The following is a 21,997-nucleotide window of genomic DNA, read 5'->3' as shown; positions in this document are numbered from 1 at the left end:
CACAAATAATGGCTACCACAAGAAATAATTGATTTTTTGCTCTCTACAGATAAGCCAATTACTAGTAATGACTGATGAGTTTATCTTGCTAATGGAAACTGATATGGCTCCTTTGAGGAGGAAAAGATAGCTGACCCCAAACCTAATTCTCCTAATGTGACCTTCTTTCCAAAATCAAATTACTCATTGTGGAATTTATTTTTTTTTTTTAATTTCCAGAATCCTTTTAGTAACAAAAAGCTGAAATTATTTTAGAACTAAAGAGGCATACAAAAACAACTTTAATGTCATCATAGTTTTGTCTGCTGCTAAACTCCCTTATCGATTCTAACATCTGTCTGCCCCTGTCTCTGTGCACCCTTCTCCTCGTGAGGAGTGGTGAATTTCCTCTTACGGTGATTAAAAACGCTGCCAAAGGAAAACACGCTCTCAGTTACTAAGCTTTTCTTAAGCTACTTTGGATGCCCCAACGAGCTGCGCTGTGCAGGAAAATCAATAACAATTTCTTCTCTTTGGGACTCTGACTTACAAATTTAGGCAATGATGTTTAATTAAAGTTTCTCTGACAGCATTCATTTGAGCTCCTATGCTTGCATGACACCATCTGAAATTAGAGGATAAAACCAAAAATAGCCAAAATGGTATATTTTAAACTATCAAAATGCAATCTATTTAATGTTAAGTTAGCCTCTAGTTAACCTTCACAAAGTGACAACTTCCTTGTCATTTGGCTTGGCTTGTTAACACTTAAAAAGCAGATGACTGTCAAGGGAAATTTTTATAAGAAACAAGTAAATTACCGGTAAGACACTGCAAGAACACGGTGACAAATTAAGAAGTGGAAATGAACCACATCTCCCTCTCTGGCATTTATAACTTTCAAACATTAAAGTAAATGATTACTGTAGTCTCTTTTCATTATCATGATTTGGACTCTGACATAGATTTTTATATACGAAATACATGAAGTAAATACGTCTAAGAAACATATGCCTTTTGACAGGCATGGAAGCTGTGATGGGAAGATTGCTTGAGGCCAGGAGGGAGACTTGTCTCTACAAGAGAAAAAAAAGGAAAAGGTGGGGTCTGGTTGTGTACACCTGTAGAGTCCCTGGGAGCTCCTGGGGAGGCTGAGATGGGAGGATCACATGAGCTCAGGGCCTTGAGGTCTCACTGAGCTATGATGACATCCTCGCCACTCCAGTCTGGGCAAAAGAATGAGACCTTATCTAAAAAGAAAGAAAAGAAAAGAAAAAGCTACTTTTACCTTTTTCTCTATAATTCAATAAATAAAGAAATAAAGCAGGTTAAGTTGTGAATTTTAAGCTACTTAACAAATAAGAGAGCCTCAACAGAAAAAATGAATATCACATCGCCAAGAAGAAAACAGTGTTAAGTGCCTTTATTTACATTTTGCACATTTTAATATGGCTTTCCATCCGTACACGCATTGGAGCCTGGACAACAATAATTCGAATCGTATAGTCTTTTCATAAAATATGCATGGTAGCTACTGCAAATTTTATTTCAATCGTGTGTAGAAATTTACCTGAAATTAATACTTGTAGTGAATACATTATTGAAATTTGAGTTTTTGAGTTTTGATTATGCTGATCAGAATGCAAATATTGATCCCGTTTGCCAAAGAAAGGTGAGCCTTGGCCTATCTGGGCTGTGAGCTCTGCTCACTGGAAGTGGCAACAGCCTTCCAGGTCACACTGCTTATTGTCAGAGGCCTAGGAGAAGGCAAGTCTGCCACTGGGCTTGGATAAGGGCAATGGCTAGGTCTCACCGCTGAATTCAAGTGAGAACATAGAAGATGGCAGTGTTGTGATGATGCATTCAGAGTGGTGAGAAGTAAGATTATGCCATACGAGTGGAAGGGTGCACTGTGCATGGGTGCCCTTACATACGATGCCATTTTTATCTGTATCCAAGACAAGTATCGATAAATGTTGTTTCTTCCTTGAAATTTTACCACACTAATAATTGATGTTTTAAAACCCTGTGAGACCCTGTGAGGCCTTGAAATCTTCCCTGTGTCCTTGGCTAATGGGCATATCATTATATGCAAAAAGGCACATTCTCACTTAACGTTGATGATTTCTGTGGAGATGTTTTATTTTACTGAAATTACATCTTTCCTTCTTTGTCATTTGTTTTTGTTTTTGACTTTTCACCTAACAGGTTTCATTTCAGAATGGTGAGGCTTTGCTCTAAGTGTTTAAAGAACAGTTGTATTTAAAGTATCTGAAGTATACAGGATCCAGAAAGAATGAAATCCCTCCCTCTTTACTCTTTCTTAGGCATTCTGGCCTAATCCTTTGAAACTTTTGATCAAGCTGCAGCTTGTCTTTAGAAAGAATATAAAAGTATAGCCAGATAAGAAGAATAAGTCCTAGAGTTCTACAGCACCACAGGGGGACTATAGTTAACAATAATTTATTATACATTTTCACATAGCTAGAAGAAAGAATTTTGACTGTTCTCAACACTTAGAAATGATTAATGCTTGTGGTAATGAATTTCCCAATCACTATATTGCATATACATCACACCATCACCATGTTCCCCATCAATGTGTACAATCATGTGTTGATTAAAAAAGTCATGCTGATTCAATCTGTGAATGCTCAACTTTTTAACAACTAACACTTTTTAAGATTTTTAAAAAGATCTGTTGGCTTAACGTTTATAGTTCACATTGAAATCTATTAGTGTTTAAATGTCTATATTGTGAGATGATACCTGATGATGTAATGTTAATTTTATTTTACTCTATTACTTTCATATTCAACCCCATTATGACACCCCCAAGATCCCAGTGTTTTCCACCTGTGTTTCTTTCACTTTTCCTGAAAGCCTTGGTCTCCCTTCGGGTGGAGCAGGGGGAGGGCTCCAGGGTCTGCACCCAGTGGGGCTGGGGAAGGAAAGCAGGGAGGGACGGGGACTGATACAGAGAAAGGCCTAAAATCACATCCATGAGTAAAGCTCTGAATCGAACCTGAGACACCCCTGACTGTAAGGTGCGTCACAAGGGAAGGACAAAATACTGCCAAATACATGACGTCCCTTGGGGAGACATCAAAATGTAAAAACATGTGCATCTTGGATAGAATGTAATAAAGTGTTAAGGTCAACCAGGAATAGGAGGGAAAAAACTTTGGGTCTGCTATGTAAAAATACTTTTTTTTTTTCCAAAAAATGGGGTAAAAAAAATAAAAAATTTTTTTTTCCAAAAAATGAGGTAAAAAAAAGTAAAAAATAAAATTTTTTTCCAAGAAATGGGGTAAAAAAATCAAATTTTTTTTCCAAAAAATGGGGTAAAAAAATGAAAAATATTTTTTTTCCAAAAAAGGGGTAAAAAAATAAAAAAATTTTTTTTCCAAAAAATGGGGTAAAAAAAATAAAATTTTTTTTTCCAAAAAATGGGGTAAAAAAAAGTAAAAAATAAAATTTTTTTTCCAAGAAATGGGGTAAAAAGATCAAAAATTTTTTTCCAAAAAATGGGGTAAAAAAATAAAAAAATATTTTTTCCAAAATATGGGGTAAAAAAATCAAAAAATAATTTTTCTATGTAAAAATATTTTAATTCACCTTATTTCAAAGGGGATGTATTACACATGTGTTTTCCCAGAGCTATTTTTTAAGCCAATCTTTTTTGAGAATGACTTTGCAAAGTCCTTTTCTGTTCTTCATTTATAAAACATGCATCAATTTCTATAGAAACACAATTCGATAGTTTCAACACAGATTTCAAAATGTTTGTTGAACATTGTGTTTCCTGGGTTAGTAACCTATGGACAATTCCATGGACTAGCGTTAACCATGAGCTCCTGTGGAGGAGAACTTAGAGCATTCATGGTGGTGAGGAATGAGGCTGCTGACTGCAGGAAACCCAGCGGCAATCCCGGAGCCTTAGAAACTACCACGCAGACAGGATTTACCAGGAGGAAGATGGAAGCCCTGGAGAAACTTCTTGGAAATTGTTGTGACAGAGAAAGTTCTTTCCAATCAATGACTAACTGCAATCTGGAAGTCATCTGAAGCAGTGCAAGGTGCCAGATTCCATGCGTGCCCAAATGCATGCACCCACCACCATTTGTAATCCACCATTGTCAGTGGTTACCATCATCACTGTGTGCGACTCCTAAACCCTTTCTAAACTCCTGTCTGCATTCATTCTGAGCACTTTGGACACTGATACAGTCCTGTGAGGGCCATGGACCTGTACTCACATAAACTGCCTCATCTGGATGGTGGATTACGTTAAGCAACAGCTTCCCTGTTCAATTCCGGGAACCTGACCCAGATAATTAAGAGAAACAGCAATGCAACTTGTGCATTTGAAAGCTTACTGGCTTCCCTGCTGCTCTGATTGAGCCCCACGTAGGTGACTACGCAGGGTCAGACACAGCCATCGTGGCCAGCACCAGAAACACAGGTCTCTGATCACTGGTTTGTTAGTGTAAATGCCGACAATGCTGTCTGACAGCTGCCTGATACGTGCAGGTGCACCGTGATGCTGGCCGGTGTACAGAATGCCCCCGAGAGGTGGAGATGCAGACTGAGTGAGAGCTGTGGACACTGTGTCCAGACGGGCTGGTGACAGCACCCCAGGGAGACAGCATAAGCCTGAGGACTGACAAAGTGAAAGTCACAGCGGTTCCTGCCTCTGTATCACATAAGCATGAGTCGTAGGAAGACAGGTGACCAAGGGAGTAATAACTCTCCTCGGCTTTTATGGGTTTGAACCACAAGGACTTAACATCTACCAGCCATTGCCAAATAGTAATGTTATTTTAAATAGTTCCCATTTCCTGGATATCATTGTTGGCAACCAATTCGCCAAAGTCAACCACGTTTAGAAGTGTAGAAAGTTTATTTTATTTTATTTTAGACAGTCTCAAGCTGTCACCCTGGGTAGAGTGCTGTGGAATCACAGCTCACAGCAACCTCAAACTCTTGGGCTTAAGTAATTCTCTTGCCTCTGCCTCCCAAGCAGCTGGGACTACAGGCGCCCTCTACAATTACCAGCTATTTTTTGGTTATAGTTGTCATTGTTGTTTGGCAGGCCCAGGCTGGATTCAAACCCTCCAGCTCTGGTGTATGTGGCTGGAGCCTAGCCACTGAGCTCTAGATGCCAAGCCAAAAGTAAGATTTTAGCCTAAATACTTACATAAGTATACTCGCATATATTATTTCACATACATTTTGCCTATACATTAAATATTGGTAATGACTTGTCATACATTAACATTTTAAGCACACAACTTAAATCAATCAATGAAAATACATTGACATAAATCAAAAGTCTGGCATGACCTCAGAAGTTCATTTATTCTATTAGTCTGCTTCTAGGTGAGATTTCTCACTTAATTTGTCATCTCTGATGAATAATATTTCATATCTTTCTTAGGAAATATATTCTCTTGTTTCAACATTAATAATTCAACTCATGAAATTAAGCACAAATGTCCTATCCTTAGTAGACAGATATCAGAAAGCTATTCAGAATTTTTTACCTTTACGGTTTTCTTAATATACTGGGAGACAAAAGAGAAAAGTAATCATCTCTGGTTTATTCTGTTTTACATAGGTGAGCAGGGCAGGTCTAAGAGATAGGCTCAGCCTGGGCAGCACGAGATTACATGGTACAATGGATAAGGAGGTGCCTGCCAGGCTTCCGCTTGGAGCCCACCAACCTGAGAATTAACCTGTGGCCAAATCACAGCTGTCTCCAAGTGTCACTCCTTTCACTGGGACTTCCATTTTACAAAAATAAATGACTACCCTGCCAAATAAAAGATGTCCTGATTGGAAATAGTTGGGGCCATACAGCGAGTCGGAGGAGAACAGAGTGCTGGAGAGAATGACACTGAGAGAGGGGGCAGAGGTTGGTGTTTGGCCCTGGTTCTGCCTGTAAAGCTGGACGCGGCCCTGACACGTCCCTGGGCATGCGGCCAGCTGCGGCCCTGACACCTCCCTTTTCTGATACAGAAGAGGCAACTTCTCACCTCTGACTCTGGACAGCACCTTGACGTCCAGTGGGGATTCCCTTCTTGGTTTTGTCTGGCCCTATTTACAAGAAAATTCTAAGAACTTGTCATTTTCATGGAAAGAGACTGTACTGGGAAATTTACGTATATAATTATATGTTTATATACACACACATAGAGAGAGAGAGAGATGTAGATTATATATATCATGTATCTTGATATAGATTTTTTAAATTATTTTTTACTCAAATATGATATAGATACAGTAAAGTAATTCTTCTCTACCAGTGGACATTCATGTAAATATATCGCTTTGCAAGTCCCTGAATTTCACATAAATGAACCGAATGGTGTAGATGTTTGGTGTCTGGGTGTCTCTCAGGAAATATTCTGTCCCTGTGCTTCCATGCCTGTTGTTGCCTATAGAGTTGTTTGATTTTTGCTTTCGTTTTTGTTCAGTGTTCTATCGTATACATGCACCCACTTCCTTTATTTGTTCCGTTGCTGGTGGACACGAGGGACGTGTCCAGGCTGGCTCCGGGGGGCTCAGCTCCTGGGGCCCCTCTCTGTGCAGGTTTGTGCCCCTGACTCCCTTCTGTCCGGCGGACACCTGAACTGCTGGGTCCTCGGAATCCTGCGTTTAGTCTGACAGTAAAATTGTTTCCCAGGGAGGTTGCACCAATTCAGACTTGGCCCAGTCATTTTGAGTTCTTAATATCACTTAAAGTTTGGGGTATCAAGTTGGTGGTTTCAGCTACTCTGGGCTAGGACTGTGCACGGTGAGCCTCTCAGGAGCCTGGACAGAGCACGTGCCACACCGGCCTTCCTGTCATCAGATGCTCTTGAGAATTCTATGAGGAAATTATTATTATTCGTACTTTTTAAGCTGGGACAGTAAGATGCAGACAGGAAGGACACTGGCTAATAATAAGTACTTAATGAAACGAGGTCACCAGCCAGTGACTTGGGACACTGCTAGGAATTCTTCCCAAAGGGCTAAAAGTACCTGCATTGGAACTTTGTAAGAATCTCTTGCTTTGATGGAAATTAGATACTTAGGAAAAATGGTTATATTTTTCTGATTCAAGTGTGTTTATATCTATTAAAAGCCGTTTTCCTTGTAGAGGTTTAGCAGTTTTAAGAATGACTTAGAGGTTATAAGATTACATTTCACCAATTTACTTTGATTGGCAACATACTTCCCATGGCACACCCATCTAATAGTTCCTCTTAGTAGGAAGGAGCAGGTGACATCCTCTGCTGGTCCCCCGAGGGCTGGAGCCTGTGGAGCCTTGGGAAGAGGAGTGATCGATTTCCTTCATCCCTTCAACAAACACTAGTCGAGCACCTTCTAGGCTCCAGGTATGGAATGAGACTTGCTGTTTTGTAGAGTTAGAGTTTTAAGGGAAGACAAACATTCACATTCATGGCAGTGGGTCTGCTCCCTTATTAGGTAAATCTCTGGGGATGTTATGTCAGACTGAGAAAATGTGAGCATTACAGACTGAGGAATGCACACATTTTATCTAGATTAGAATTAATCTGAGGCCACAAAGCTTTTAATTCGTGAAAATATCTTCACAAAAAGTCTTAATTTTGTATAAAGGTCTTCATTTTAAATAACAGGGAAATCCATAGTTAGTTAGAACCATAACCTAAAAAGCAAGCTAATTATTTTTTAACACAATCTTTACAGACACAGGCAGGTTTTCCCTTGATTTATGAGATGGAGTATTCCCTGTATAAATTGGAATTTTATTACAAACACTTTCTTTCAACATGATTTATCAGTTATAAGAATCAATGAGATTTTCATTTTGTGAACATTTTAATTTTATAAATAGGTAAACACAGGTAAAACTGGAGCTCAGCACTTGTACAGCTAACTATTCAACAGTGAGAGGCCCGCATGGTTCAAGATGAATATATTTTTCAAAAATTTATCTGGTTGACATTGAAAATGTCTAGGTGATGGATTATGCTAACAAGGTTCTTATTTAATTATAATTAATGATGGAGGCAACCTATAAAGAATGGGCTCAATTTACAGCTGATTTAAAGAAATAATGTGTCCTACAAAGATCTATTATTCAATGAGGGCCCAGTGTATGGAGAAGAAATTACAAATATATCAAGTGGGATTTTTCCTAGCTGCCGTTTGCCACTTGGTTTATTCCAAAGCTATTTAAAAAGGGAATGTATTTCAGGAGAAGCAGCTACGGAGCAGTTTCACTTGTCAATCAGCCTCACCCCAGCTTTTGGTGTGACTTGATCACATGATTAAAGAGGTGAAAAGCAAAGAAGAAAGTGTCAGACTCAGGGAGCAGACAACGTGTAGATGAAAGTTAAAACATAAGAAAAGAGAAGAAAGAATATTTTATGGGGGTGGGGGTGTGTTTGACCAAGAAAAGAGCCAAGTTAAAAGTAATGTATTCTACGTTTCTAAAAGTTATACAATTCTACCGAGGCATCATGCTCTGGGGTAACAAAGCAGTTTCTCATTGAGAAATGTCACCAGAGGGCTGTGCTGGCAGCTTAGGGACCACGTAGAGATTCTGTAGCAATCCCAAATAATCTGTAATCACATTGACGGCAGGTCACAATACTGATCATTTTTTTTTATGTTCTCAAGAGTGACCATAAATGATAAATGTGAATAGAGTAACAGTAAAAAGGCACAAATAAGTATGCTAAGAATAAAAATAAACGTTCTGTTTCTCTTTTTAGTGTTTTCCTTCCAAAAAAAGAAAAGAACATAATACTCAGGTTGTTTGGCAGAATGTTGGCAAAGACAGGAACCAGTCTTTTGTGAACACCGTGTAAGTTTAGCTGCTATTACACTAGCTTTTCTTCTTTGCAATGGTGTTTGCAGTAGTAAGAGTGAATTTCTCTCCTTTACTGTGTTTGGGCTTCCTGGTACCCAATCTATGCGCAGAAAGAAGGGAAGATTTAGTGTCATACGTGTTTTCTCTGTAGGGCAGAAGGATCCCCATTTACCCTCAGAATGAAAAGTCTAGAGGCCTCCTACTTGCAAAGTCAGAACAGTGTCCTGGGGAGCAATGGCCATGTGGGTGGCTGGTAAGAAGTCTGAACGGGCCCAGCCTGCTCTGTCTCGGGCTGTACCTGCTGTAGCGTTCACTCACTGGTGATAGCTCTCCCGTCTGGAACTGGATATATAAATGTAATGTCCTTCTTCACATGGAGCAGGCTCTTTCTAAGCCTCTTCAAGCCCTCCTTTGAATGTTTCTTGTCATCCTCCTGGTTACTCTGTGTTTGGTCAATGTCCTTAATCAAAGGGTGACATCTAGCATATAACCCTACCTTGCATAGATGGTTGACTCAGCTGTGATTTCAGGCATGACACCACCTATTAAATAAGGCGTCTGTTCTCACAGCAAAAATGGAAGGCTGGGCACCATACCTCACACTTTGGGAGTCTGAGGTGGGAGGATCACTTGAGTCCACAAATTCCAGACCAGCCTGAGCAATATGGTAAGACCCCGTCTCTACAAAAATAGACAAAAAATTAGCTGGGTGTTGTGACACGTGCTTGTATTCTCAGATACGCTGAGATGGAGGCAGGAGGATCGCTTGAACCCAGGAGTTTGAGTTTGCAGTAAGCTGTGACGCAGTCATTGCACTGCAGCCTGGGGGTCAAAGGGAGGCGGCTTCCTCACGCCGTGTGGTCAGGGAGCTGAACTTCAAATCAGTCTAGAGAGGTTGTCCGGTGCATTACTGTTAAGCCTAGTTACTGTTTCTGACATTATATTGGTAGGCCTTTCTAACATTTGTACCTTTTTTGACTTAGGTGCAAAATTTTCTACTTATATCTCTTTATTCATTTAATTAACTTATTCATATGCTTTAAGTATACGTCAGTATAAAGTACATATACTTTAATTATATACTATCATGCAATTTATACTATTTACTTATATCATTTAAATATCTGCTTTATCTGCAACACTTTAATTAATTAATTATACATTTACACATACATTTACTTTTAAAAACAATGACTGCTACATCTAAGCTATTGTAATTCTCTGCCAACTGGTAAGGGTTCTTAAATGTACCAACCAGCTAGGAGAATCTTCACCTTTGATATTCTATTTTTAATCTTTATTTCAAGCACAGCTACAAGTACCAAATGCACTGGTCAGGTTTGAGCAACAACATATAGAAATTTTTATTTTGTTCAATTCTGATGAATTGGGCATTGGACAAAATAATTAATGAAGGCTCTTGAGGAAGATCATTCAACATTTCTGAGACAACTCTATAAATTGATCGGACTATATGGTCAGTCCATTGGCATTCTAAACATTGACTTGTGGTTACTTCGAATCAGGGACAGATACGCCCATCGAGGTGGATTAGTGCAGGGAAACCTCAGATAGCATCCCCAGCAGACAGAGTGGACACCTACCCCTCCCAATGGGACCCCAGACAACTAACTACCTGTGTCCCTCCACATTTATTCTAATTACTGTGAAAGCTTACAGCCTTAAAAGACAGAGGCAAGGGTGTCTTTAAAAAACAAGACGAAAAGAAAAGACTAACCTTGCCTTGGACACCAGGGAAGTGAAAACAATATCACTTTTTATAAAACGTTAGGACTGCATGTTTGCAGCTGAAGTAAGAGCTTTCTGGCAAGATGAGAAGACTTAGTGAAATGGACAGTGCTCCCGGCGTGGTCTGAAATGGATTTGGGTGAAACGGATTCTAAGGCAAGTACGTGCGTGTGCGTTCACAAGCCCCAGGAGGGACTGGATGCCAAGTGGGCAGTTCTTGCCTTTGCTGCATGTGCCGTCTGCGTTTCGTTCCCTAGTAGTTGTTCTTATTTTTCTACTGAGTGTCCAAAAGGAGACATTAAAACCATTATAGATTTTAAAACGTGTAAGTTCAGAGATATTCAGACCAGTTTGTTGAAAATGACTCGGCTCTCACTCAGGAGCTGTGACGAGTTCCCTTTGCACTCGGCCTTCACAGGACTTGTTTATGGACTGATATAATAAACGTTCTGGACCTACTCGTTTCTGGAGCATGAGGGTTGTTAGAATTTCCTTGTTTGGGGCCTGTTGCACTTTTTAGCATCCTGACTCAGGTGTGGCCAGTGTTCAGGGAAGCTGCCTTCATTGAATCAACATTGTCATGGTCACGATCTGGGGAAGATGTATTATTTTTGAGTGTAGTCATAACATTTTTATTTGCCAATGCAAGTAAAATGTTTTTTGCTTTATTAACAAGGATTTTAATGCTGTATCAATAAACATTATTCATTACTAGAAACAGAGGAAATGGTGCCATTCTATTCATGTATAAGCCCTAGAAATTCAATTAAAAAGAAGTTTCAAAATCAAACTATATGCCAATGACTGTAGATTCTCCATTTTTCTCAGCTGCAGAAGAGCCAGCATATTTCTTTTAACGTTCCTTATGTGTAAATCACTAAATCAGGTAGTTGATTTTATGTGTTTTACAGTGTGAAATGTTTTAGGAATAAAGTGATGTTATAATGCTTTTATGAATGTTCACATAAAGTCTATGTTTTGCTATGCTCACTTGGCATGTGAATAAAGGCAATTACCAGACCTCCTTGTATATTTACAGGCAGGGCATATAGTAATTCAATGCTGACACATAACTATTAAAAATGAAAAACATTCCAGCCACACAAGACATTCTACATGGACTTTATACTGTCATAGTCATAAAGTTTTACTAATATGTTTCCAGGTATTACCTGTATAATTTCCAAAGTTAGCTCTTCATAAGAGAGACAAGAGGAATTTTCAAGCATATTTATATTTCTTATTGTATCGTTGGCAAGCTCTTAAAACAGCAGGATTAGAAAACACCAAAACATCTTCTGCTTTTTTTTTTTTTTTGCGGGGCTGGGTTTGAACCCACCACCTCCGGTAAATGGGGCAGCACCCTACTCCTTTGAGCCACAGGCACAGTCCTTCCTTTTCTTATAAGAGGAAGCATTCTTACCTTGAAACTGAGCGTTGAAGCCTTTGCGCCGGTGGTTGCTATCTGAGGTGAAATGGAGTCTTAGCCAATTCTTGCTGCTGATAACAGGAGAGGGAAGGTTCATACCAGTCAGCCTGGAAAAGAGAAAGAAGAAAATCTCCCTTGTATACCAACAGAGCAAACGTCCATACCCAACTTCTTCAGAATTGGATTCTGACCTTCTTTTTGAGGTGCTTAAAACAGAGCCCATTTATTTGTCTTTAAAATAAAATGATTCAGATAATTTTATCTTTGCCCAAATATAAACGCTATATTCCTTGATGGCATAAAAACTTTCAAAAATATTGCAAGTGGCTTCCTCTTTACGGGTGGTGGCTACAGGTGAAGATATTTCTTTGATCTTAGTCCTTTTCATCAGGATCTCAATCACAATGAGTAATAACCAGAAAAAGAAACAGGCAACTGATAAAATCCTGCCTTTCTCTGTTTGAACACTTGGCAGTTCTATCCAACCTGAAGGAGACTCAAACAAACCATTCCTCAGTTGGGTAGCGTGCCGTGATTCCAGCATCAGAAATCACAACCTGGCCTTCTCCTACCAAAGCATTGATGAGGATTGTTACAGGCAGTGTGAAAGAGAGTTGAAACGGAATAAAATTATGTTTCAGGTGAGTAGAGCATTAATCTTTTTAAAATAAGATACAATCAATTTCTAGTTAAGTCGTTTAAAGTATCCAGTTCACTTTACAGCACGTAGTTGAATTGTCACACACAATCATCTATGTTATTTGTACTATTGAAAATGTAAGATTGCTAAGGAGTGAAGCCTTCTCAGATAAAAAAGCGCCTGTCTGTGAGAGGTACGAGGGATATGTTTACTTCTGGGCAGTGGCACGGGCATCGCTGTGTTTAAATGCTTCAGACAAAGGACTGTGTGCTGGCTCTGCCTTGTGCTGGCAGAGGTGGCCTGGCGGGGTCATGTTCTATGAACCCAGCTTCCCAGTCTGGAAACCGGACATGAAAATGCCACATGAAGAGGCGGCACCTGTGGCTCAAAGGGGTAGGGCGCCAGCCCCATAGGCCAGAGGTGGTGGGTTCAAACCCAGCCCCTGCCAAAATCTACAAAAAAAAAAAAGAAGAAGAAAAGAAAATGCCATACCAAGCACCTGGAAGAGGCAGATTGATGCCTGCGTAAATGTACATGAAGCACGTTCTTCACGTGACTAACGTGTGGTCGCGCACTGTGTAATTATTTTGCATCTTACCTATCAAATCTATGTTCAAAACAATGGGTAACAGTGTCTATTATCTGTGAGGTTTAACTATTCGGCTTTAGCCAAAACCTGAGGAAGAGTGGTGCTCTTTGTGTGTTGGTCTGCAAGTGCCACGGTCGCTTGGTAGAGCTGGGGTCCTAATTCCTATGTGGAAGATTTCATCTGTGCAGAGTATTTCCCCACTTATGCTATTACCTGGGGGAAACAGCATCCAATTACAACAGAGGGAAGCTTTCTAATGTCAGTGTGCATTTCAACTTCCAGGTTTAAACATGCTCAGTATCCACTTAAAATTAAAAACCTAACCTTGACTGCAAGCATTTGCGACAGTGTTTATATCACTTACTGAAATAATCTGTAAGAGGAATGCACTACTCAGATTTGCTGTTGGCTTGGGTTCGTGTAGTACTGACTGGTGGCAGCTGGATACAGCTGACCCCGAGACACATCTAATCACCATATTTTCCTTCTGGTGAGATTATCTCACAAGTCCGACAGGCCCTAGGCCCCTTCATCTAATACTGAGCATATCTGAAGGGTGAACTGTGTGAAAAGTATAAAGGAAAAAGTAAATTCAGGATTCAAAACCCACAGTCTTTCTGGTTCACCTCCCTACTTGCAGAAGTTTTAAAATGAAATCCAAGTTGATTATTTTGTTGTCTTAAAAAATGACATGTTTCTTCAATTAGATTATCTTGGAATGGTTCTGATCTCAACAATTAGATGAAATTACATTATAGTTATAATCCAATGTGAATAATGACAAACAAGCCCCCTCTCCACCCAGTTAAACCCAAATTTCTTTTTCACCTTTATCTGTATTTCTAAATACCTACCCACAAAAATGTCAGTTTTGTGCTAGCCAGTGACCTTTTGCTAGAAGGGACCGGGTAGTAAATAATGTAGGCTGTGCAGGTCCTGTGATCACTGTGGCAACTATTCAACTTTGTTGCTGTCGTTCACAAGTTACCCCAGAATCGGAGGTCACCAGAGTGTGGCCATCTTCTAATAACATTTAACTTACGGATGCTGAAATTTGAATTTTATTTTATTCTTGTGTTTCACAAAATATTTATCTTTTTATGTTTTTTTTTCAGCCACTTAACTTGTGAAAACCATTCTCAGCTTACGGGCCAGATCAGGCCTGTGGATAGTAGTTTGCTGACCTCTGCTTTGGGGGTCCCAAGCCTCCTTTCTCCTTTAGATCCTGCAGAAAGGAGGCAATTTGTAAGAAAAGAGCAGGAAAATTACTGGATACTGTGTATCAGTACAGAGTAAGGGAAGTTTCAAAAATGTGTAACATCTTCACAGATTCCTTTTATTCAGCATCAAGACTGAGGACTTTGTAACAATTACATAATTCATTTTCCATGGTGAAGCCAAGCTGTGCAAATAAGTCACACTCCAAAATGGATTTATAGGTAGGAAATGTTTGATTTGGCCTTGAGAGTCAAGACAATATTCATATCCCCTTACTATTAGGGAAGGTCTATACAAAACCTATCCTCAGATATGCGAATTATTCAATCTTCTTCTACAGGGCTACTGGCTAACCTTGTAAAAATAATTATGCTGCGAACTCAATTATTCCTTCATTACAAACTATGTGATTTGAGGAAAGTTGTTAACCAAGCAAACCCAATGACATCGTCCATTTACGAAGAGCTTGATGATTCAGATATGATTTGGGGGAAAAATGAACTAACCACCTTGTGGTAGGCGGAATGAGGGGTCCCAACGCCATTCATTTCTGAGCTCCCAATCCCCAGACCTGTGACTACATCGCCTCAAATGGCAAAAGGGGAGTTTTCAGAAGTGACACAGTTGCAAACCTCAAAATGGAGAGATTATGCTGGGTGACTGAGTGGACCCAACGTAATCAAAAAGATTCTTAAAGTGGAAGAGAGAGGCAGGAGAAGAGGGTTCTGGGTGGATGAAACTGTTTAGAAGAAGGTCAGGACGGCACATGGAGGACTCCACCCAGTGTTGCTGATGTGAAAGGTGCAAATGGCCTTCAGAGGCTGGAGAAGCGGAAAAACAATTCCTTCTCTTTTAGAACCTCCAGAAAGGATCACAGCACAGTTGACACCTGGATTTATTTCTCGTAAGACCTATAGTCGGGTTCCTAATCTACATAGAACTGTCAGATAATACATTTGTGCTTGTTTTAAGCCATCAAGTTTATGTTACTATGTCACAGGGACAGGAGAAAAGGAATATGTTGTGGAGATGTGTACAGTGTTAAACAGGCACCGATTTCCATATGTCAACCACACCTCCACAAAGTGGCTTAACAAAATAAAACTCAACGGAAAACCTATCATTAAGGGCATCCTATTTTTCCTTCTAGAAAAGGAAACCTTAGAATGTTTCATCACTGTGTATCTAGATTTGTCATCTCAGAGAGCCTGTGTGGTGTGAGCCCTTCCCGTGATCATCCACGGTAGAAGATGGCCCAGCGGGATTGAGCATCCCTTGAAGCTCTCTACAGTTGTTAGCAGCAGTTGTTCTAAACTTTCTGGATTTGGTTGTTTTAAAAAATAGGTAGTTTGGGAAATTATAGAGAGATAGTGGGGTAAACAGTGAGAACCTGACGTGGATAGTGAGCACAGGACACAGAGCAGAAACCACTTAAAGAGAAGAGGGGAAATAATGGTAGGTAACTTCCAAGGTCTATTTTATTTTATTTCCTTTCTTTATCTATTTATTTTAATTTTAAAGTATTAATAGGATACAAATGTTGTAGTTTACATGAATTGTTTTTGTAACGCTTGAGTCCTGGCTACAGGCATACCATCACCCCGTGACCCATTAGGCAGGGTCCGGCCCCTCCCTCCTGCCCTCTGCCCGGGCGACTTCCATGGAGCTTTACTTCTTGCTGTGCACCTGTGTGCTCCCCCAAGTCTCTTAGGATCATTTCACAATACACTGAACATTTTCTATCCTAACATATAGAAACAAAGATACTGTCCTGGTGAAATCAAAACGCAATTACCAAGTCAAGAATATTGGCACCTAGAAATGTGAGGTAAAGAACCCCTGTAAGGAACGGGCAGAGAGAGGGTCTTCCTGAGGGAATTTGGTTATATTTCTGGAGGGTCTCAGGCTACTCAGAAAACCCACAAACCTACTCAGAGAGAATATAGACCAGTCCATTTAGATTTGGCTAAAAGAAATGGTAGTTCTCACTTTATTATTATTTTTTTATTTTTACATATACATGTATTTATCAGGTTTCCATTTTCTTGCCTTCACAAAATTAAAAGGCTTAAATTTTAATAAAAATAAGGTCTAGAAAGAAAATCCTCATAAAGAACGAACTAATATAAATACATTCAGAAAAGGAATCAGACAATTGCTACATTGAAATATTAAGCAATAATAATAATAATAATGCAAAGAAAGTAACATTCACATTGTCAAATAAGAGTATGTCTATTATGAAATGCTTTGACTCTGAGGTTCAGTATGGAGTCATTAGTTAACCTCTTCTTTTTTTTTTAAGTCTCAAAAAATAGACAACTACTATTTATAAATAAAAGTAACAGATAATTTCAAAAAACAGATCATGCCAAGTCTTATAGACAATAGGAAAAGAAGAAATGCTTCAAAATCATTCTACTTGATCTGGGTACACCTGATACTAAAATTGAAGAAAATAAATTATTATAAAGGGGAAATTACAAACATATGTCACTTAGAAATGAGGATGCAATATTGTAAACAACATATTAACAAGTTGAATTAAAAATTAATCTTTAAATAATGTACTTTGGTCAAAATTAAATCCAATTTATGTGAGAATTAGTCACTATTAGATTCACAGGGATCAATCCCTCAGTCATTTCTGATTCAAGTTATTAGAGATTTTACTTTTTTTATTTCTAGTTAGTCTAGCCAAAAGTTTTTTTTTTTTTTTTTGTAGAGACAGAGTCTCACTTTATGGCCCTCGGTAGAGTGCTGTGGCCTCACACAGCTCACAGCAACCTCCAACTCCTGGGCTTAAGCGATTCTCTTGCCTCAGCCTCCCAAGTAGCAGGGACTACAGGCGCCCGCCACAACGCCCGGCTATTTTTTTGGTTGCAGTTTGGCCGGGGCCGGGTTTGAACCCACCACCCTCGGTATATGGGGCCGGTGCCCTACTCACTGAGCCACAGGCGCCGCCCAGTCTAGCCAAAAGTTTATCTAGTCTCATTAGTTTTCACTTTTTTTAAAGAATGCCAAATTAAGCAATTTACATCCTTGACACATTCATTTATTCCAAATGATTGAATAACATTTGCTTCTGCTAAGAGTAAAAATAAATGGAGGACTCAAGGGATACCTGAAGGTAAAAAGTCTCCTTTGACCCAAAATAGAACAGGCCAAGCTGCTCTGCTTCCTCTAAGCAGTTTTACTTTGGATTTCAGGATTTTATTCATAATATATTCATGCCTGATTCCCACGTGCCTGACCCCCTTTGCTCTTGTTTCTCTCAGACGTGGTGGTGTAAAGGGCAAGCACCTTGTTCTTCCAATGTCCTACCACACCTGTGCGTGTGACTCATGCGTTTCATGTATGTGACTTGAAAATTACAGAGTCAATTTTGGGCGGCGCCTGTGGCTTAAGGAGTAGGGCGCCGGTCCCATATGCCGGAGGTGGGGGGTTCAAACCCAGCCCCAGCCAAAAAAATCACACACACACAAAAAAAATTACAGAGTCAATTTACTAAGATAATTTCCTGAAATGCATTTGGAAATGCTGAAGGCTTTGGAAATTGCCTTGTTTGAGTACTTCTCTTATGTTAAGCCAGATTTCTTGCCTTGTTTGAGTACTTCTCTTATGTTAAGCCAGAAATCAGATTTCTGATTTCTTTTAGAAAATCATCCTAGAAATCTCTGGGGGTTCCTCTGTAGTTAAATCTCTTTAACTGTGAAGAGGCAGAAGCCAGAAAGCTTTAATATAACCCAGGCCAACTTTAAATCATCCCCTTTCCATAAGAAGACTAAGGAATTTAATAACATTGCTACTTGGAAGAGACTGATTGATCACCACTTTGGGGAGAAAGTCATATGCAAGGTCTGTTCTTTGTCCTGTGCCCTTATGGACATGCAATTGAGATGGCTTCTCATTATCTCTATTTTGTCAAAATGAAATAGAATAATCTTTCTCACAGAGAGTTCCTGAAATGTTATGTTCCAGAGTGGCTGTTATTCACATGAGGAGTGAAATCAGCTCTCTTTGGAGCACGTGTTGACTTCGTCTGACCATTCCAAGCCTTGTTGTGGGCAGTGAGAAAAGAGACAAACTAAGAGGCAGTTACCTTGCAAGAATGTGGCAAGCAATGAAAAGAAGAGCCACACTGGGGTGTCAGTGTGTGTGTATCACACATGCAAACACACACGCCTGTAAATACATCAGGATCTACACACATACCCATACACACACACTGATAAATATATCCAGAAATTTCATTCAAAAGTTTTATGTACAAATATATATAACAACATCATCCAAACCAAACCAAAATTTCACCAATGTCATGTTTCAAAGCATTCATGGGCCAGGCATGGTGGCTCACGCCTATAATCCTAGCACTCTGGGAGGCCAAGGCAGGTAGATTGCTTGAGCTCAGGAGTTCAAGACCAGCCTGAAAAAGAGCAAGACCCTGTCTCTAAAACATAACTGGGCATTGTGGTGGGAAATATCTGTGCCTGCAGTCCCACCTATCCAGGAGGCTGAGGCAAGAGAATTGCTTGAGCCCAAGGGTTTGAGGTTGCTGTGAGCTGTGACACCACAGCACTCTACCGTGGGTGACAAAGTAAGACTGTTTCACAACAAATAAATGAATAAATAAATAAGTAAATATTTATGGAACATTTCACCATGAGACGATTCTTTCTCTAATCAAAGGCAGCACTTTCTACAAGATATTTCTTTCGCTGGTGCTGCACTCACCATTAGCTCTGACAAAGATCTTCTCTCTCCCGGACGATGTTCCTCTTTCCCCAGTGAACTTGGGAAGGCTCCATTGTGAGTGCACTCCAGGAGCTACACTCATTTTCTTTGCTAACTTTATCCACTCATGACTTTACCACCACACGAGGTTTTTCACGTGACCTTTCACAGTCTACGTTTTTGGCAAAACTAATTTCTAGTTTCATGTGGGCTCCTCACTCCCTCCTGTGAGGCTCTGTCCTCCTTCCAGCCTCACACAGTGCATGCCACCCCCACCCGCCAGATTTTGTTGGTCCCTGCTCAAAGCCCCACACTCCTTCCTCGTACAGATCTTTCCCCCTGCTGCTCCTTGCCAGGAGGCCTCCACACGGCCGCCACCTCCTCCCCATTCGCCTCTTGGTTCTGAGTCTTGCTTCTGGTTTCAGACCCTGCGTCCTGTCCTCAGGGAGGCCTGGCCTGGTCTCTGGGAGGGGCTGCTCCTCTGGCTTATGTCCTCTCTCACAGAGCCCTGGAATCGCCCTTTGCAGACATTTTCCAAGTGACCACTTGGTCATTCATGTCATTATCTGCATCCTGGTCGTCTGGCCTGTTGTATCCCCCTGACTCTCTTGCAGAGCAAAGCGCTGGGCAGGAGGTGTGCGCTCAGTACACCCTGCACCCGTAAGCACCAGAGGCGACTGCAGACACGCGCCCCTGGGCATGCAGGTCCTGCGCACGAATGAAAATCGCCATGTGAAACCTTCATATCATGATGCCAGGCCAGGGTGCATTTGGGAATAACCAATGTCATTGCTGGATAAACACACATGTTTACAGGATCAAAGTAGACAGGTGGAGAGAAAAGTGGTAGTATGATAACGCCAGCTCCAGATCTGCTGGAGGACCAAGGTCCCTGCTCACTGCCCGCCCACACTGGGACTGCTCCACCCACTCTATGAACAACCAGGAGTTTTCACACCCCACTCTGAACAACCAGTGACTCAGGAGGCCATGAGCTTTCACACCCAGCTCTGTGAAAAACCAGTGACTCAGGAGGGAAGGGCTTTCACACCCCACTCTATGAACAACCAGTGACTCAAGAGGGCAGGAGCTTTCACACCCCACTCTATGAACAACCAGTGACTCAGGAGGGCTGGAGCTTTCACACCCCACTCTGAACAACCAGTGGCTCAGGAGGGCTGGAGCTTTCACACCCCACTCTATGAACAACCAGTGACTCAGGAGGGCATGAACTTTCACAGCCAGCTCTGTGAACAACCAGTGACCCAGGAGGGTGGGAGCTTTCACATCTCACTCTATGAACAACCAGTGACTCAGGAGGGCTGGAGCTTTCACACCCCACTCTGAACAACCAGTGGCTCAGGAGGGCTGGAGCTTTCACACCCCACTCTATGAACAACCAGTGACTCAGGAGGAAAGGGCTTTCACACCCCACTCTATGAACAACCAGTGACTCAAGAGGGCAGGAGCTTTCACACCCCACTCTATGAACAACCAGTGACTCAGGAGGGCTGGAGCTTTCACACCCCACTCTGAACAACCAGTGGCTCAGGAGGGCTGGAGCTTTCACACCCCACTCTATGAACAACCAGTGACTCAGGAGGGCATGAACTTTCACAGCCAGCTCTGTGAACAACCAGTGACCCAGGAGGGTGGGAGCTTTCACATCTCACTCTATGAACAACCAGTGACTCAGGAGGGCTGGAGCTTTCACACCCCACTCTGAACAACCAGTGGCTCAGGAGGGCTGGAGCTTTCACACCCCACTCTATGAACAACCAGTGACTCAGGAGGGCATGAGCTTTCACAGCCAGCTCTGTGAACAACCAGTGACCCAGGAGGGCGGGAGCTTTCACACCCCACTCTATGAACAACCAGTGACTCAGGAGGGCTGGAGCTTTCACACCCCACTCTGAACAACCAGTGACTCAGGAGGGCTGAAGCTTTCACACCCCACTCTATGAACAACCAGTGACTCAGGAGGGCATGAGCTTTCACACCCAGCTCTGTGAACAACCAGTGACCCAGGAGGGCAGGAGCTTTCACACCCCACTCTGAACAACCAGTGACTCAGGAGCACAGGAGCTTTCACACCCCACTCTGTGAACAATCTGACCCAATGTGGCTGGTCCCATTCAACATGGTTGGGGATTTCCAAACATCCAGACTTCAAAAGGAAACAAATTTCTTTCACTGATAATTGCATTTAGTAAATATAGTTCCAGCCAATTATTTCTAGAAGTTTCTGGTTGCACAATAAACAAGGTCATAAAGCAGGATGAGAGAAGTTATGTGACTGTCCAAATGGCTCAGGATATTTGGAAACCCACTATACAGACAAGAGCACTTTAAGTTCTGTGTACAGCATAACAGAGGCAGGACTAGCTGTGTCTTATTTTCATTTGTTCTAGTGCTCAGAATTTTTAAGTTTTGTGTTATTGCTTCCTTCCAGCCATTCAAGCAAAGATATATTATTTCCTTATTAGTGTGCAAACCAAATCAGCAGATCACACGTTACTGACACACTCTAAGGCTTCTCCTAAGATGTGCCCACAATTCCTTTTTTTTTTTTTTTTTTTTTTGTAGAGACAGAGTCTCGCTTTATCACCCTCAGTAGAGTGCTGTAGCATCACAGCTCACAGCAACCTCCAGCTCTTGGGCTAAAGTGATTCACTTGCCTCACCCTCCTGAGTAGCTGGGACCACAGGTGCCTGCTACAACGCCCAGCTATGGTTTTACTGCAGTTTGGCCGGGGCCAGGTTTGAACCCACCACCCTCGGTGTACAGGGCCCATGCCCTACCCACTGAGCC

The 21,997-nt window shown here is 41.1% G+C and overlaps 1 protein-coding gene across 2 annotated transcripts in view; it reads right to left on the bottom strand.

The window, feature by feature from the left end:
* The window catches only part of CSMD1 (CUB and Sushi multiple domains 1), a 1,787,407-nt gene that overhangs the window by 644,186 nt on the left and 1,121,224 nt on the right, over nt 1–21,997 (bottom strand). For both annotated transcript variants that reach the window (XM_053598050.1, XM_053598051.1), the window contains exon 6: nt 11,997–12,109. In XM_053598050.1, the coding sequence (XP_053454025.1) occupies nt 11,997–12,109 (113 nt within the window). The remainder of the gene's footprint in view (nt 1–11,996; nt 12,110–21,997) is intronic.

Source organism: Nycticebus coucang, chromosome 7 (assembly GCF_027406575.1).
Source record: "Nycticebus coucang isolate mNycCou1 chromosome 7, mNycCou1.pri, whole genome shotgun sequence".
Taxonomy (NCBI): domain Eukaryota; kingdom Metazoa; phylum Chordata; class Mammalia; order Primates; family Lorisidae; genus Nycticebus; species Nycticebus coucang.
This window is presented reverse-complemented; position numbering and strand designations above follow the sequence as displayed.